A 19,408-nucleotide genomic window follows, 5' to 3' on the forward strand; every position below is an offset into this window, starting at 1 on the left:
CGGCTTAATTTGACGTGGAATTAGTAATTTGGGTAGCGTACGTGTCTAGCTTCGTACGTGCTTGTGATTGTCACGAACAAATGTATATCTTATCTTATCTTTTATCCAATCTGCGTTTTATTGATTCCCTATACAAATTTCCACCCCCTTAAGGGATGATTTCTGGGATAAAAAATATCATATGTCCTTCCCTGGGACTCAAACTATCTCTAAACTTAAATTAGTTCAGCGCAGGTTCAGCGGTTTAAGCGTGAAGAGGTAACAGACAGACAGACACACTTTGCATTTATGGTGTTTGAATTAAAGACCCGAGTTTGCAATATTCTTACCCCCGGAGTTTTCATCGCACTTGCGTAGAAAAAAACTAAATATTAAGCGAAATAATTCTTAAATGCGGTGACATTCGACCGCCATATAGTCATTTTTGACAGGTTAGGCAACGAAGGCATACAGCATCCGGCATACAGTCACGATTGAACATTGAGTAAAAATATTTCAAACGGCTATTATTTTTTTACAATCCATAACTCCCGCGTGAGCAATATAGGCCTTTGTCCTTTAGTACACCTGCATGAAATAAGATTTTTTTCGAGCAAGTGTGATAGTACATATAGGTATAATCTATATATATAAATGCAAGTGTCCTGACTGACTGACTGACTGATTCATCAACGCAGAGCCGAAACTACAAAAGATAGAAAATTGAAATTTGCACACCAGATTACATTTATAAAGTGTACAAGAGATAAGAAGCGATTTTGAGAAATTCAACCCCTAAGGGGGTTAAAAAGGGGATGAAAGTTTGTATGGGGTTAAAATTTTATTTTAAGCTAGGAATTTGAAACTTCGTAAAAAGATATATTATTAAAATACAAGAAAACTAATTTCAGCGTTTTTGAAAATTCATCCCCTAAGGTGGTGAAAAAGGGGTTTTTTCGTTTCGTCATTTTTTCGAGTGCGGGACTTGAATCTTTGTATTTGGGGATATTATTAGAAGACAAGAAAAGTAATTTCAGCGTTTTGTAAAATTCATCCTCTAACAGGGATAAAAAGGGGTTGAAAGTTTGAATCCATTACAAATGCTTTGAAACTTCTTAGAAAGGCATAATAGCCGATTACAAAAACAGTAATTGCAACGTTTTTGGAAATTCAACCCCTAAGGGGATTAAAAATGGGATGAAAGTTCGTCTTGGGGTGCAAATTTTATTTTAAGCTAGGAACTTGAAACTTTGTAAAAAGGTATTAAATTAAAATACAAGAAAACTACTTTCAGCGTTGTTGAAAATTCATCCCCTAAGGTGGTGAAAAAGGGGTTGAAAATCTGTAAGGATATCATAATTTTTTTCGAACGCGGGACTTGAATCTTTGTATTTGGGGATATTATTAAAATACAGGAAAAGTTATTTCAGCGTTTTGTAAAATTTATCCCCTAACAGGGTTAAAGGAGTTGAAAGTTTGAATCCATTACCAAAAAAAAAAAAAAAAATCAAAAATATACTTTATTCATGTAGGCCTAGCAACAAGCTCTTATGAATCGTAATTAATCTTAATCTAATTATCAGAGCAATTTATTGATGTTAATATTATTCCATAATAAAATTGGATTATTATACATATCAAATTTAACACTAAGAATTTCACAAAAGAATCGTCAAACATTAAAAAGATTGTATAAAAAAATACTACTCTAGAATTTCTAGAATAAAATCTAAATGTCAAAAAAAAGCATAAGTAACAAAAGAAGTAGATAGTATTACATCGGAATATCCATTTCCTCATCAATAATCAAATGTACCTAATAAATAAATAATCATTTCGAATAACAATTAATCCCACGTTGTAATATCATTCATGTAGTCTTGTGTGGTATAATAAGCTTTAGAAATAAGTTTACGCTTTACATAATTCTTAAATTTATTAATAGATAATTCAGTAATATGGTTTGGAAGTTTATTATAAAATCTTACACAATTACCCATGAATGATTTTTTAATTGTATGGAGCCGAGTGAAGGGCACTGCGAGCTTATGTTTATTTCTAGTATTAATATTATGAATTTCACAATTTTTCCTAAAATTTACAATATTTTTATGTACATACAGAATATTCTCATAAATGTATTGACAGTGCACTGTCATTATGTCAATTTCCTTAAATTTATCTCTAAGTGAGTCTCTATGGTTCATTTTGTATATTGCTCGAATAGCCCTCTTCTGCAGAACAAAAATGGTATTTATCTCTGAAGCACCGCCCCACAGTAAAATACCATATGCCATAATGCTATGGAAGTAACTAAAATATACTAATCGAGCTGTTTTCACGTCAGTTAACTGACGGATTTTGCTCACTGCAAAAGCTGCAGAGCTCAGTCTATTCGAAAGAGTAGCAATATGGGGACCCCACTGGAGTTTAGAATCTAAATATGGATGCTTGAAAACTGGATGAACAAATGCTTATAAACGTCTTTGAAAGGCGTAATAGCTGATTACAAAAAAAAATTGCAACGTTTTGGACATTCAACCTCTAAGGGGGTTAAATAGGGGATGAAAGTTCGTCTTGGGGTGCAAATTTTATTTTTAGCTAGGATTCTGAAACTTTGCAAAAAGGTATTAAATTGAATTACAAGAAAACTAATTTCAGCGTTTTTGAAAATTCATCCCCTAACGTGGTGAAAAAGGAGTTGAAAGTTTGTATGAATATCAAACATTTTTTTTCAAGCTTTCAAGCTAGGAGCTTCAAACTTGGTAAAAGGGCATTAACATTATATTAAAAGTTTGTATTATAAAGTTTGCATCGATGAAAATTATAGGTACTCAATATGTAAAATGTTCAAGATAAGAGTCCACGCGGACGAAGTCGCGGGCAACAGCTAGTAAATAATAATATAGTCTGTGCGGAAAGAGAAGAGTCGTGAAAGGTATGGGATCCTTTACATTCTACGACTCTTCTCTTTTCGCACAGACTCTATGTAGGTACCTGGATATATGGAAGCACAGCATCGGTGAAATCTTCTGTTCTAACTGCAAATCGTACTTGTCCGATTCAGCATCAACTTCTTCATATAAATGTCTCACATATGGATATTTGCTCATATGACATCTAAATGCACATGGTATTTCCACTCTACCATCATTGTATGTCGGTGGCAGCACATTGAAATCTTCATTAATAGTTTTAAATAACATTTCAAAATCTAGTTGCTGCTCCATACTGTATCTATTCGAATGCCGTATTCTCTCTATAAGTAATTTTAAGTCTTTCCTAGCTACGTCCCCTTCTGGTTTTGTATTTTTCAATGATTGCAAACGAGTGTTTAATTTTGGCTCCCGTTGAAGCTGTCTTAGTTTTTTATTTATAAGTTTGTGTTTGAACTTTGGTAACATTTCTCTTCTATATTCAAAGCACGCCATATTTATTGTAAACTTAACGTAGCAGGAATTCAGCACAGATTGAAAAGTTTTTTGGTTAAGATATATTTTTGATGGTACATAAGAATTGATATTCAATTTCGTGTTATTGTTTTCTAGATCTGGATTTCTAAGGAAAAGTTTATTTAATTGATTTCTTGTACAATTTATTTCTATAAGAACATTGCCGGCGAAAGCTCGGCTGGGTTCTGGTATTTCTTGGCTTAGTTTTTGCGCCGCTTTTCTAGCGAAAGGTTCAGTCGCTTTCAAAATGGAGGCGAGGTATTCCTTTAGGGATTTATATTCTATGTCCAGCATTTTTTCAACCTCTTCATGGTCATACATACAGCGGGTTTCATGCATGACCTAAAAGTTAAAAGTACAGTTATTTGACATTGAAAATCCAGTTTCGGCGGTTTTTTGACCGAAACCGAACCTTCCGCAGAAACATTTTTATGCCGGAATAAAATCTTTGGTCATACAATCTATATCTGTGGGCACGACTAAGTAACGACGACTTTAGGTGTTCTTGGCGGTGGAAAGGTTAAAGGAAAATAATGTGATGAAAAAAAACTACATCTGTAATAATTACCTGATCACCCCACTGCGGCCAAGTTTTCAAGAACTTCTTCAGCACGTTCATATATATATCCACACTAATAAAGTGCAGGTTGGCGTGGTCAAGGTCGAACTCCTTCTTGAGGATGCCGATGAGCTGATTGTTGGTCACTTTGGTGTTCTGCTTGCCGTTGTTGCTTATTAGGTGCTTCATTAGTTTTAGGAGCGGTTTTTCTGGAAAATAACTTGTTGGTTATCTATCTAATACCTACCTTTAAACGAGCAATTCTTGTTTATTTATTTATTTATATCTAATCTAATTATTATACCTTTAAATGAGCAATTCTTGTTTATTTATTTATTTATATGTACCTATATATATTCCGGAGATCTCGGAAACGGCTCTAACGATTTCGATGAAATTTGCTATATGGGGGTTTATGGGGGCGATAAATCGATCTAGCTAGGTCTTATCTCTGGGAAAACACATTTTCGAGTTTTTATATCATTTCCGAGCAAAGCTCGGTCTCCCAGATATTTATTTTTACAACAGGCAGAGAGTGGCAACAACTAAGGGCCTGTGCACACCGGATGCGTGTGCGTAGACGTGCACGTGCACGTGCGCGTTGTAGTATACAGATCCTTATGAGAGACGGCACACCGCCTGCGTGACGTGTGCGCGTGCGACCCCAATATTTTAGCGCACGCGCACGTACACGTCACGCACACGCAGCCGGTGTGTTCTGGCCTTGAAGAAAGGACGCTTTGCATGAGGTATTTCGTGCATTGACCCGTCTGTTCCTAACTTTATCGCACGCGCGTAAATTTCTGTCTCGCTCATGATGCCAGCAGTCAATGACACTGCGAGCGGGACAGCAATATAATAATGCACGTGCGATAGAGATAAGAACAGGCGGGTCGAGTCATTTGAGTCTACAGACGAACTCAACTCATTTTTACGAGACTCTGTGCTAAAAAAACTTAGTCTTCCTGGTCCTAAGTCCCGACTTCCCGAGTCAAGTCCTTTATCTTATACTCATCTTAGATATACCTTGAAACGAGCAATTCTTGTATATTTATATATTTCGGGGACCTCTGAAACGGCTCTAACGATTTCGATGAAATTTGCTATATGTGGGTTTTCGGCGGCGAAAAATCGATCGAGATAAGGTCTAGTATCTCTCGGAAAACGCGCATTTTTGAGTTTTTATATGTTTTCCGAGCAAAGCTCGGTCTCCCAGATATTAATCTTTTAACCCCCAACGCAAAAGGGGTGTTATATGTTTGACGCCAATGTCTGTCTGTGGCATCGTAGCTCTCAATCGGATGTACTAATTTCGATGCGGTTATTGTACGTGAAAGCGAGTTTCCTTGCGGTGGTTCTTAGGTATGTTTGACAAAAATCAATCCAGCAGTTTGAAGAGTACCAGATCTTTTCCAAAATGATGTAAGGAATTTTTGGTATAGAATTAGGGTTGCAAGATTTTTTTTTTGAGATATATAGTATTTGGTGGTTTAAAGGATCAAAAAATAAAGTATACGCAGAAAAAATAAAGTATTTCTTACACATTTTTTGCTTATTCTAGTTTCAGTTTAAAATAAAGTATTTTTTCTACTCCCGTACTTTTATTTGTCATTTAAAGGGTCGTGCACACACCTTTAAAACCCTACCTTATAGTTGTCAAGACAAGTCTTTAGTCTATTCCCCAAAAAAGAATTTGTGCATACACGCAGTATCTTTTTGGCGATTTTACGATACTTCGTGTAATGACCACTTAAAAAATATTGAATGAAATACAGTGTTGCCAACCGTATTTCAAATGTCATCTCTGACAAATAAGTGAACCATATATATATATATATATATGACTTCCGGTTCGAGCGCCATCTTGATGGCACGCGGCGAGATTAATTGATTTGTTTTTTGCTCATTAATATTGTTTAAAGTGAAATATCGATAGCCTATTATACAGTAAACTAATGTGGTAGTGTGCAGTGAATGGACAATTTATCTTGAAGCACGTTTAACCATCATTTTGGAGTCTACGGCCGGTTGTCCACGTGTTTCTTGTAAAGCCCGCTATCGCTTTACAAGAGCTAAATCACCGTACACTGTCTTGTACTAACCGTACAATTTCAATCGTTTTGCCCTGCTACTACGACCTTGACACTGGCGAAATAGCCCCAATGGGCTGAAGCCATAATTTTAAAAGAATGAATGAATGAATATATATATTTTTTTAATGTCATTCGTTCATTCATTCTTTACCCGCCCGTACCCTCCATTTTTAGGGTTCCGTACCCAAAGGGTAAAACGGGACCCTATTACTAAGACTCCGCTGTCCGTCCGTCCGTCCGTCCGTCCGTCTGTCACCAGGCTGTATCTCACGAACCGTGATAGCTAGACAGTTGAAATTTTCACAGATGATGTATTTATGTTGCCGCTATAACAACAAATACTAAAAACAGAATAAAATAAAGATTTAAATGGGGCTCCCATACAACAAACGTGATTTTTGACCAAAGTTAAGCAACGTCGGGAGTGGTCAGTATTTGGATGGGTGACCGTTTTTTTTTTCTTTTTTTTTGGTTTTTTTTTTTTGCATTATGGTACGGAACCCTTCGTGCGCGAGTCCGACTCGCACTTGCCCGGTTTTTGCTACTTCTTGAATTAAAAATATTTGTTAAATTTACAATTTTATTTCAAAGTAAGTGCTTGGTCGTAGAAAAAGTATTGTATGCAACGTTGTTTAACTGAGTCAAAAAATACATGTGGCGTCTTTATTAACAATTTTCGGCTTCGCCTCAAATTGTTACTCACGCCACTCGCCTTTTTTGACCTCTCTTAAACAACGGTTGCATAAAATACTATTAGCATACTTTATGTGTTTCGTATTTTTATAGAATGGATGTTTTTGGCATAATGCGTAGGGGGTTTTTATATATATTTTTATACGAACGCAGAACGCAGTGAGAGCGCCAACAGTCCGAGGCTGAAATGATGCCTTTCACCCCAGTTAAACACTCTATTTTTCATTTCGAATACGAGGAAAGTAAAATGCATGTGTTTTTTTATTTTAAAAACATGACTAAGTAAAAAAAAAAATTTTTGAATGTACTTTCAATTAACAATTTAGGCAAAAGTATCGTTATTGGAAAAGTATCGTATGGAATGGGGAGTCAAATAACAGAATGGAAATTGTATGTATAACAAATCCCTTTTATACCCAAATTTAAATTGCTTATCATAAAAAAACCGGGCAAGTGCGAGTCGGACTCGCGCACGAAGGGTTCCGTACCATAATGCAAAAAACGGCAAAAAAAAAACGGTCACCCATCCAAGTACTGACCTCGCCCGACGTTGCTTAACTTCGGTCAAAAGTCACGTTTGTTGTATGGGAGCCCCACTTAAATTTTTATTTTATTTTAGTATTTGTCGTTATAGCGGCAACAGAAATACATCATCTGTGAAAATTTCAACTGTCTAGCTATCACGGTTCGTGAGATACAGCCTGGTGACAGACGGACGGACGGACGGACGGACAGACGGACGGACGGACGGACAGCGGAGTCTTAGTAATAGGGTCCCGTTTTACCCTTTGGGTACGGAACCCTAAAAATCGTGGAACCTAAATGCTCTAGAACCTAAATAGACGCCACAAAGGACCAGAGGGTTGGCCAGTATTATACACAACGCATTACATTGCTATTCAACGTGCAACGCCCATCGGCAGTGACTTGGGGGACGTTTTTTATTTATCGGCCCATTATTTATAGATAGTTTATATTATTATTATTAAGCTTATTTAATGTTTTATGTTAATTAATTGTGTTTCATTGCAATAAAAATATCTTAAAATTAAAAAAAAAAAAAACAAAAAATGCTGTGGTGCAGAAACATATAATTTTCTGCACACATTTTAGAACAACAATGACCCTCTTTCAGAGCATGAGAAATGAAATTAAATTAATGATACATTATTTACATTAAATGTTAGACAATACCTAATAATTAGATTAAAACAATGTAATGAATAATTCATACTGAACATTAATTAATTTAAACATATTAAAATTGAATTGAATTATAAAGATTAAGTACTTTTTTTAAATGGAATAGAAATTTTATGATATAGAATAAGTTTTTGAGTGTTAAAAACGTAGTACTACTTACTTAACGGCCTCCTAGCCTAGTCGGTAGTGACCCTGCCTACGAAGCAGGAGGTCCCGGGTTCGAATCCTGGTAAGGGCATTTATTTGTGTGTTCATCACAAATATTTGTTCCTGAGTTATGGATGTTTTCTATGTATATAAATATTTATATATGTGTGTATATTATATATATCATCGCCTAGTACCCACAACACAAGCCTTATTGAGCTTACTGTGGGACTAGGTAGATCTGTGTAAAATAGTCCTATAATTTTATTTATTTTGTCTTATTTTTACCCGTGTTTTATATTTACCCCACCTGACTCAGATAACCAGGATCCACATATTTTTAGTTACATATGTTACGTTTTCTTCTAACTAAGGGTAGTAGGTCTCTAATAAAAAAAAATTAAAGTGTACCTAAATTAAATTAGTGTCCATTCATGGATTACCGCTGAGCCCTTTCACTTGATAGGGCACATTAGGAGCTGACTACCTATTTTTAATTAATTGTTTCATAATTATTTTACAGTAAACAAAGTTATAAATACAAGTAATCATTCCTGCAAATCCTGCACCAAAAACCTTGATGTATGATTACTAAGCATGTCTTGATAAATGGATTTAACAATACTCTTTAATCATTTGCAAAGTGTACTCAGTCTCAGTGTAGATTTTCTGACGGGCAGCCACTACGAAACTCTTAGTTACGTATGAAACATGAATAGGGTAATTCCCCAGTAACTGGCCACCCTAAACTAAAAATGAATTCTATTCACCTATAAACAGAATTCATTTTAGTATAAGGTTTCAATAACTGGCCAGCCTTCATTAGCCACCTTATACTAAAATAAATTCTGTTTATAAGTGAATAGAATTCATTTTTAGTTTAGGGTGGCCAGTTACTGGCGAATTACCCTAGGTCGATAAACTTAAGATCTTCGTGCTGTGCGTATTAATTTGTAGTATGTATAGGTAACTAAAAGTGTAATAATACTGATAATAATTGAGATAACATTACCTTCACCGTCATTATTGTCAGCAGTGTCTACAGTCCCCGCATCGTCGCAAGACCTCTCATCCATGGTCAAATCTTGTGCGCAGTGTGCGCTCGTTTTATTCTTAATCCTGTTTTCGGGTACATCTTCAGCTTGCTCGACATCAGGCACTGACGCCAGCTCGTCAGTCGAAGCGTCCTCGACCACAATTTGTGACATTTTATGTTATAAAATATTTCGCTGCAGTAAGCTGATTTATTCGATTCAACTACTTGTACTCTAACAAAACATAAACACGATAACTGACCAGCAAAAGTTCAAAACTTTCGTTGTGTCAAATATTTTTTTTGGTAAAATAAATACGAAGTAATTGGCCAGCAGCCTATGCGAAATATTATACTGGAACACACCCAACTTGTCAGGAGAAAAAGGCGCGAAATTTTTAATTTTCTATGGGAAGACAACTCTTCGCGCCCACATTTTTAAATTTGCCGCCTTTTCCTACTGACAAGCTCGCTGTGCCAGAGTATACATACAATTTTAGGGTGGTATTCCACCTATATTTTTTATCAAATGTGCATTGCGTATCACTCTCTCATTAAGCAAAATGTGAGACGCAAATACAAATTCGAACAAAAATTGGACAGGTGGAATACCAAAAGTAAGAGAGCAAGATACTCTGCAACGATTTTGACAGCATAGTGTGCTATAGATTGGCGAAAAATTGTCCCCGTCTGGATACAATTAAAGCTGTAACAGACTACCGTACCGCACCGCGACCTATACATAGATATCTCTTTCTCGCTCTCACTTATGGGTGCGGCGCACCAAAGTCGCGGTGCTGTGCTGTACGACTTTCAGCGTAAGCGTAATTTTAGGTCTGTAGCTTAAACACAGAATAATGGTTAACGTATCTTAATTGCGAAGATTAAAAAGAGAGATCTGTGTGATGAAATATTACGAGTAATTGTGGAAATCAAGAAAATTGCGACATAGTTATATTTTTATGGATAAAATGTAAGGAATCGAATGGTAGGTTCTTTTACTTTATTCCTTTTAAACCGACTTCCGTACAATTTTTTTTGTTATTTGTTACAAATTTAAAGTTTTCAGATTTTCCCCTGGATTTGTAGTGAAAGACGATATTACTCGCAAATTTCATAGTTCTAGGACAACAAGAAGTACCCTATACATTTTGATTCCCTTGACAGTGTCAAAATTTACGTTTTTTGCGGCATAAACGGCCGTAAGTATATTATTAACAAGCTTTTATTAGGTCGACCTGTATGTAACTATGTAATCAAATCTTGCAAGTTAAATTTGATCCACTTCCTGGTTTCCGATTGAGCTGAAATTTTGCATGCATGTATAAATCGGATGACAATACAATATTATGGTACCATCGCGCTGATCTGATGATGGAGACAGGAGGTGGCCTTAACAAGCTTTTATTAGGTCGATGTAATGGAATCTAAGGTAATTAATTTAACCATCTTCCAAGGATCGTAGCGTCATGAAAATTGGCAGCTGTATGTAGTTCTGATGTCAATACAATAATATGGTACTGTCGAACTGATCTGATGATGGAGACAGGAGGTGGCCATATGAACTCTAGCTGTGATGAAACAACGCACCCTAATTGTGTTAGGGGTTTTTAGAATTGTCTCGATGAGTATTAGTTGTCTGTCGTAAGAAAAGTACAGTCAGCGATAAAAGCTTGTACCAAAAATGAATTTTTTGCCAAAAACTTATTTACTTACTTACGTTATTAGAAGTTTGATTTATTCACAGCTTTAAGAGGCTTTTAGAGACTGGGGACCTGAGTATATGGTTTAATTTCAACCGAGACCAGTGCGAGTCGGACTCGCCCACCGAGGGTTCCGTACAAACTTATTATTAATTTTTTACAAATTTTGAGTTTTGAGATTTTTCCTGTGCTTGTAGTGTATTGACGATATTATTTGTTAAATTTCATTATGTCGCTTAGGTCAACGGGATAATCGGAACAAACGGGTCAAAGGAATCAAAATTTATAGTACCCTATAAATTTTGTTCCCTTGAGAGTGCCGAAATACTTATACGTTTTATGCGGCATAAACGGCCGTATCTACACTACTACGTACGTACTATATGATAATTATAGACGATTAACTCCTAGACATTTCAGAGATTTTATCTTACCTACATCTAAAAATCTGTCTTTATTGGTGCCACTTTGTACAGTCGCCCTCAGATATATCAGAGCGGCCAAGGTGTCCAACTGTCCACTAATACATATCTGAATAAAGCCTCTATTTTTAACCGACTTCAATTTCATAGAAGGAGGAGGAACTGTATTCGGTTGTGGCTATGTTTTTTTTTTTTATGTATGTTCACCGATTACTCCGAGACCCGTGGGTCGATTTGAGTAATTATTTTTTGTTCGAAAGAAGGTACTTCCAAGGTGGTCCCACATTAATCTGGTGCTGTTCTGATGATGGGATCCATGAGGAATTGAGGGAGCTCCTCAATTTTTCAAAGCACATGTGTGGTGATTTGGGTGTTTTCTTAAGTAACTGGAGCATTTTCTCTCGAAAAGCACCAATTTGATGAAGTGGACCTGATGATGATGATTGTTTTGATGATAATCATGACGATTTCTTAAAATGTAGGACGTTCAGCGATTACTCCGAGACCCGTGGTCCAATTTGAGCAATTCTTTTTTTGTTCGAAAGAAGGTACTTCCAAGGTGGTTCCACATTAATCTGGTGCTGTTCTGATGATGGGATCCATGAAGAATTGGGGGAACTCCTCAATTGTTAAAGGCACATGTATGGTAATTTGGGTATTGTCTTAAGCAAATCAAGCATTCCCTCTTGAAAATCACTAATTTGATAGAGTGGACCTGATGATGATGATTGTTGATGATAATAATGATGATTTTATAAATGTAGATTACTCCGAAACCCGTGGTCGGATTTGAGTAATTCTTTTTTCGTTTGAACGAAGTTACCTCTAAGGTGTTCCCATAACATTGTTGGTTCTAATCTGATGACGGAATTCATAAGGAAATGAGGGAACTCCTCAATTTTTAAAGGCACGAGTATGGCGACATCGTTGTTTTCTATAGTAACTTAAGCATTTCCCCCCGAAAATCACCAATTTGATGAAGTACAACTGTAGCCCTACCAAGAGTTTGACACTACTACATATTCGCTAACGTCTTCGTAACTATGTCGTTCGCACTAATAGGATGCCAGCACGACGCATAGAAAGTAAGTTACGCACACGCTAGCGAATATGTCAGTGTAAGACTTATGGTAAGGCTACTGAGGAGTCGGGAAATGGCGGTTGAAAGGTTGGTGGTTCAGGGTTGAGGGGTTCCGTGATCAGGGGTTGAGTGATCGGGGGGTTGAGGGATTGGGTCAGTGGCGGGGCGGAGGATGGATTTTGTGTTTGTGTAGTGACAGGAATAATTTCGAATTTAGTGATACACATTATTATGCTTTTCATTCATGCGTCACACGTCACTCATAAGCTTTTAACAATGCCTTAAAACTAAAAATTGAAAAATAAAAACTTTTACAAAAAAAAAGCAAACCGACTTCAAAAAGGATGAAATAAAATATTATCCGTTTTTAAGTATATGCGTTACCAACTGATATGTTTGAAGTCGGTGCCACGACAAATAGTAACAATACCGGTCAAAAATAATCAGGTTTATGTCTATAACTAGCTGTGCCCGCGGCTCCGCCCGCGTGGAATTCGGTCTGTGTCAGTAAGCGGCTAATTTCTAATCCTAATTTCTCTCCCTCTCCCCTGGAGGCGGAACTTGAAGTAAAGTTGACAGATGGATATGCTAGAGGACTGTAGTCCAGATAAAATATTTTACAATTAATAAAAAAAAATAAAAATAGGATCATTTTACAATTAGGTACCACTAAATAAAACTACACTCCAAAATCAATATTTTTTTTCGCCCTTATTCAAATTTTACACGTGATTTAAACGACAGAATAGTAAGTAGTTGTATATCGGACGATACAGTAAGGCATACGCGCGCGAGCGAAAGCGAAGCGGCCTGCCTGGCTAGAGCGCCACCCACTCACCGTGGTCTTCTTCAGACTCTGAGGAAGACCACGTGCCCCTTATAAGCCAATGCGTTGCGAGACTTTCGCGAATGATTCGATTTTTTTCGGGAAGGCATGGTAACGCGTATAAAATGCGAGTCCCAAATCGTTTGACTCCGCAAACGACCAGTGCCGGATTAAGATATTTTGATGCCCTAAGCATTTCTAGACCATGGTGCCCCCTCTCCCTGGGGTCATCGAGATTACATTGATTTTTTTTGGTAAGTTGAGTGACGTTCATTGCCGCATTACAGCTGAGAATGGAAATCAGTCACATCATTTTATCACGAAAATTGACAGTGCTGCAGCAGTAACATTGCAACAGAGTAATGCTGCTGTAGTCGCCATATCTTAGAAAGTGAATGAAAACGCGAGCGAAGTGAGCGCGAAAATTTTTCGAGATAAAAACGCAATTTAATAGACAGTTGTACATTTTTACTTTTAGTATCTAAATCAGTCACATAATTTTATCACGAAGATTGGCAGTGCTGCAGCAGTAATGTTGCAACAGAGTAATGCTGTTGCAGTCGCCATATCTTAGAAAGTAATTGAAAACGCCAGCGAAGCGAGCGCGAAAATTTTTGGATATAAAAACGCAATTTGATAGAGAGTTCTAAATTTTGTCTTTTAGTATGGAAATCAGTCACATAATTTTATTACAAAAATTGACAGTGCTGCAGCAGTAACGTTGCAACAGAGTAATGCTGCTGCAGTCGCCATATCGTAGAAAGTAATCGAAAACGCGAGCGGAGCGAGCGCGAAATTTTTTCGATATAAAAACGCAATGTGATAGACAGTTGTACATTTTTAATTTTAGTATGGAAATCAGTCACATAATTTTATCACGAAAATTAACAGTGCTGCAGCAGTACTGTTGCAACAGAGTAATGCTGCTGTAGTCGCCATATCTTAGAAAGTTTTTGAAAACGCGAGCGAAGCGAGCGCGAAATTTTTTCGATATAAAAACGCAATGTGATAGACAGTTGTACATTTTTACTTTTAGTATGGAAATCAGTCACATAATTTTATCACGAAAATTAACAGTGCTGCAGCAGTACTGTTGCAACAGAGTAATGCTGTTGTAGTCGCCATATCTTAGAAAGTTTTTGAAAACGCGAGCGAAGCGAGCGCGAAAATTTTTCGATATAAAAACGCAATTTGATAGACAGTTGTACATTTTTACGTTTAGTATGGAAATCAGTCTCATAATTTTATCACGAAAATTATTGCCAGGATCGCACGTACCGAGTTGAGTGGCGAGACAGTAAAACGAAGTATGAAATTGTTACTCGGCCGAGTACAAATTCCATACTTCGTTTTACTGTCTCACCACTCTACTCGGTACGTGTACCGAGCCCATCAGAGACTGCACTGCACTGATGGCCTAGCGGTAAGAGCGTGCGACTTTCAATCTGGAGGTTGCGGGTTCAAACCCCGGCTCGTACCAATGAGTTTTTCGGAATTTATGTACGAATTATCATTTGTTATTTACCAGTTGCTTTTCGGTGAAGAAAAACATCGTGAGGAAACCGGACTAATCCCAATAAGGCCTAGTTTTCCCTCTGGGTTGGAAGGTCAGATGGCAGTCGCTTTCGTAAAAACTTGTGCCTATGTCAAATCATGGGATTAGTTGTCAAGCGGACCCCAGGCTCCCATGAGCCGTGGCAAAATGCCGGGATAACGCGAGGAAGAAGAAGAATTTTATCACGAAAATTGACAGTGCTGCAGCAGTAATGTTGCAACAGAGTAATGCTGCTGCAGTCGCCATATCTTAGAAAGTTATTTAAAAACGCGAGCGAGGCGATCGCGAAAAATTTTCGATATAAAAACGCAATTTGATAGACAGTTCTACATTTTTTCTTTTAGTATGGAAATCAACCACATAATTTTATCACGAAAATTGAGTGCTGCAGCAGTAACGTTGCAACAGAGTAATGCTGCTGCAGTCGCCTTATCTTAGAAAGTTATTGAAAACGCGAGCGAAGCAAACGCGAAAATGTTTCGATATAAAAACGCAATTTGATAGACAGTTGTACATTTCTACTTTTAGTATGGAAATCAGTCACATCATTTAATAACGAAAATTAGCAGTGCTGCAGCAGTAATGTTGCAACAGAGTAATGCTGCTGCAGTCGCCATATCTTAGAAAGTTGTAAAAAAACGCGAGCGAAGCGAGCGCGAAAATTTTTCGATATAAAAACGCAATTTGATAGACAGTTGTACATTTTGTCTCTTAGTATGGAAATCAGTCACATAATTGTATCACGAAAATTGATAGTGCTGCAGTAGTAACGTTGCAACAGAGTAATGCTGCTGCAGTCGCCACCCGAATGTCACCTTTATCATATCTTATAATGTAATTGTAAACGCGAGCGAAGCCAGCGCGAAAATTTTTCGATATAAAAAACGCAATTTGATAGACAGTTGTACATTTTGCTTTTAGTCCCAACCAGGCGCGAATCCAGGATTTCATACAGAGAAGGGATGGTTTTCTATCAGCCTAGCTTCGCATAGGGCTCGATATTTAAGGGTCTCAGCGAGGTTGTTTTCATACAGAAAAGATGCAAGAAAGCAGAGCTTGGAATTGACCAAGTGAACGTGAAGTTGAGTGAGTGAAGTGTGAGCAAGGCAGAAGGCCCAGCTGCGAAAGAGGAAAGCTTGGATTTGGATCCAAGCCCAAGTGTAATTAAGGCAGAAGATCAACTTTTCCATAAGGCAGAAGACCTCGCATAAGACCTTACGCCGAACTGCAAAAGAGTGGCTTGAAATAGAATCTATGCATGTAATCACGACTCTTCTACTGCTCGCTCTTTGGCTTCACTCGAAAGCGCTACTTGATACGATGCTTTTAGTTTTCGGCTTTCACGGGGCCCTTTATAACACTTTGACAGTTAGGTCTCAGGATCGCGGCTAAGGAGCAACTCGGCTTGGCCGACAAATCTGGCGTGCAAGAAAGCAAAATTCGCTATAAAATCGGTAACCTATGTCGAAAAAATTGGCTGGCCGCAAGCCCGAAAGCAAGATTTTTTTCCATGACTTTAAGGGCCTCCGCGTAAGGTCAAATCGAAAGCCTACGTTGTAGATGTTCTTACGTACCCTCACTCTCTTACTTGATCCCTACGACCCTTCGTTATTAGATGGGTACATGTACACGTATAAAAGTTTCATGTAGGTACAGTCAACGGTAAAAATATGGGTGTAGACTACCTACTCAAAAATATGTCCCATAGTTCTTAATTCACTGACATAAGAGTTATGGGACATATTTTTGAGATGATTTGTACACCCATATTTATACCGTTGACTGTACCTACTCCACGACGACTGCAATGCTGATGCAGCCTGCGCGTTTTTTTTTGCCTACGGTTTTGGTGCCCCGGTACTTTGCTTAAAAGGGTTAATCCGGCACTGCGAATGACAGAGGTCAATGTTTTTTTCTCAAAGTACCCACCTTCGTGGCCATTATTAAGTGCTTAAATGAGGCGATACCTACGTATGAATATGGATTTGATATGGGTGCGATATAATTACGATTAGGTATAATTCATAATAGAGAAAATTTATAATTTTAAATAATTATGCAATTATACGCGTGTTGATATGTGTGTTTATTTTACCACTACGTAACTATGTAAACTCATTTTTAATTTTCTTGATTACTTCATGTTTACTCAGTTCCCCAAAAGATGGCACTGTGCAATGAGGGGCAATTAATTTACTGACGTTTAATTTTGTTGTATTATTAGTTTATTAAATCTACATAATTATTCAATTATATTTGTTGATATCCGTACCCCCTCTGAAACTTAATTTGGCAAAATCTTTCCTCGGTGGCTTATTCATGTCACAAAGTATTAAATTCAGCGCCATCTGTTAGTTTACCAGGGTACTCATTTACTCAATAGTGGTAGCACATATTTGAAAAAAGTTTGCCCCTCCTTCCTAAGTAGCGCCATAAGATTCAGGGGCAAACTTAAGTCAATCGAGTGTTGTGGCTACCCCCCCTTATAGGGGTTGAATTTTTATAGCCTATAACCTGGCCGGGAATTTTCTCGACAGATTAGTAAAGTTTTCATCAAAATCCGTTCAGCCGTTTTCACGTGATGCGCGTTCAAATAAACAGACAAACAGATAAACAGATAAACAGATAAACAGATAAACAGATAAACAGACAAACAGACAAAAATTCTAAAAACTTTTGGAACGTGTTCTGTTATCGATTCTAAGTATCCCCAGCCAACTTTTTTTTAAATATCTTCCATGTACAGACTTTCGACCGTCTTCAGCTTTATTATATGTATAGATTCACATTACAACTTTACTAATATTATAATGGTGAAAGTAATTCTGTCTGTCTCTTTGTCACCTTTTCGGCTAAACAACTGCCATGTAAACTGGTGAAATTTGCCATGCAGGTAAAAAGTTAAAGCCCTGTAGATGGTCCTTGGATTGTTTTATATTTTGAAATCAAGTTTTCTGGATAAGAGGCGGGAAATAACTCAGTCCCAATCCCACACCAGAGTACTATGGACAGTTCGAAAATTTGTAAAAATTGCTCTTTAAAAAACATATCGGCAATCGCATTGGTTTTATACTAGTACCGACAAACATGGTACGGACTGCGCCAAGGTGGCTTGACGGTGTGTTCTTAGGTATCTACAAAGTATGATCATTGCTGTCGTGTGTTGTAAGGTAGGTAATCCAACGTACATACACACATACATTCTTACACGTACCTACATTCTTATCGAGTCACCCTAAAATCATGGTATGCTTCAAATTTGGCTTGGCACCGACTTCAAACATATCAGTTGGTAACGCATATACTTAAAAACGGATAATATTTTATTTCATCCTTTTTGAAGTCGGTTTTCTTCTTTTTTGTAAAAGTTTTTATAATACGTTAAAGTGCGTGTTCAGATATTTTTGACCACGTTGGTCGCTCCGATACATCTGATGGCGACTGTATCTATTTACAGGTAAGTCCCGCCACTAGCTATCGATAAGACGACGTAATGTGGTGTTTATTAATAAGTTTCCTCAAGTTGGGAAGTGGGACTCCCCGCCCGCCGACCGTCCAAGTATTTTTGACCTCGACGATAAATCGTGAACTTTTCACACGCTTTTATCATTATTCAAAGTACACTTTTTACTCGATAGGCCGTAACAAAGTTTTGGAGGTTAAGTAATTTTGCAAAAAAATATGTGTTATAGGTACGGAAACTATGGAACCTTCCTATTGGTGCGCGAGTCCGACTCGCACTTGGTTGGTCTATATTATAAAACTGCGCAATTGTAAACCTTAACTCATTTATATAAGGTACACACATGTGTTCAATTAACTACCTATGTCAACGATGGATTTATAATTGACCGAAGCGAAGCGAAGGTCTACGTTTTGACTCGGGCATTTTGCTTTCGTATGTCCGGATGTTCTCCTCTACAGGTCGCAATTCTTAACCGATTCTCGTGAAATTTTGTGACCGAATTTTATGACTAAATAAAATTTTTTTGTCAATCCGGTTTTTGGAAATTTTTAAAAATGGCGGAGTCGTGATACCTGGCGCCTAAACAAATAGTCGTATCGATATCATAAGACTTTTTTCTTTTTGAAACATGTTTACAGAGTTAATAGCAAAAAATGCAGAAAAAAATTATCGCTGGTTTAGGCGGTATTTAGATATTTAATTTTAACTAATTTTAATTTGAGAAGGAGTAGCTAAATTTCGTCAACCCATCTAAGAACTATTTGGCTCAGTTTGTAAACGTTCGCTTTTTCTGTTTGCACAGAGGGTCTGGGTTCGATCCCCAGTAATTGTATGCTGGGATATTATAACTTTTTGTATTTTTTTACACATAAATTTCGTATTGTTTTTCTTTAATTTACTATACACCGTGTTTTTATTGAATTCCGTTAACTTCGGGGTATAGTTAAGTACGTTTATAAGAACTAAATGGCATAGTTAATTTTCAAAATAATTTTTTTTTTTGTTTTCTTTTTTGTTTTTTTTTTTGTTTAAAAAGTAATTAAATGTAGCATATAGCGTTGTTGTAACACGGGCATTACATTTAACTCAACCAAACAATTGAAATCTGTGACATATCAATGTCATTTCGTACATCAATCGACCGAGATTGTACTTAAGTTTAGTAGCAAATGTATGAACTCATTCTAAACACTAAT

At 37.0% G+C, this 19,408-nt stretch overlaps 1 protein-coding gene across 1 annotated transcript; it reads right to left on the minus strand.

Moving 5' to 3' along the window:
- Positions 1–2,936: 2,936 nt before the first annotated feature.
- LOC134800653 (uncharacterized) lies at positions 2,937–9,334 on the minus strand. The gene is made up of 3 exons (XM_063773135.1): positions 9,139–9,334; positions 4,000–4,199; positions 2,937–3,773 (listed from the first exon to the last, which is right to left on the minus strand). Exons 1-3 carry the CDS (start codon positions 9,332–9,334, stop codon positions 2,937–2,939), a joined length of 1,233 nt encoding a protein of 410 aa, XP_063629205.1.
- Between the last annotated feature and the right edge of the window lie 10,074 nt (positions 9,335–19,408).

The sequence above is a fragment of the Cydia splendana genome, chromosome 20, assembly GCF_910591565.1.
Source record: "Cydia splendana chromosome 20, ilCydSple1.2, whole genome shotgun sequence".
Taxonomy (NCBI): domain Eukaryota; kingdom Metazoa; phylum Arthropoda; class Insecta; order Lepidoptera; family Tortricidae; genus Cydia; species Cydia splendana.

Bases quoted from the DNA above. Each gene is read 5' to 3' on its own strand.
- LOC134800653 (XM_063773135.1), bottom strand. From the start codon at position 9,334: ATGTCACAAATTGTGGTCGAGGACGCTTCGACTGACGAGCTGGCGTCA. The intron at 4,200-9,138 runs GTAATGTTATCT...GTTATTTTCCAG, and splicing joins TGACAATAATGACGGTGAAG to AAAAACCGCTCCTAAAACTA. The intron at 3,774-3,999 runs GTAATTATTACA...TTTAACTTTTAG, and splicing joins GGCCGCAGTGGGGTGATCAG to GTCATGCATGAAACCCGCTG.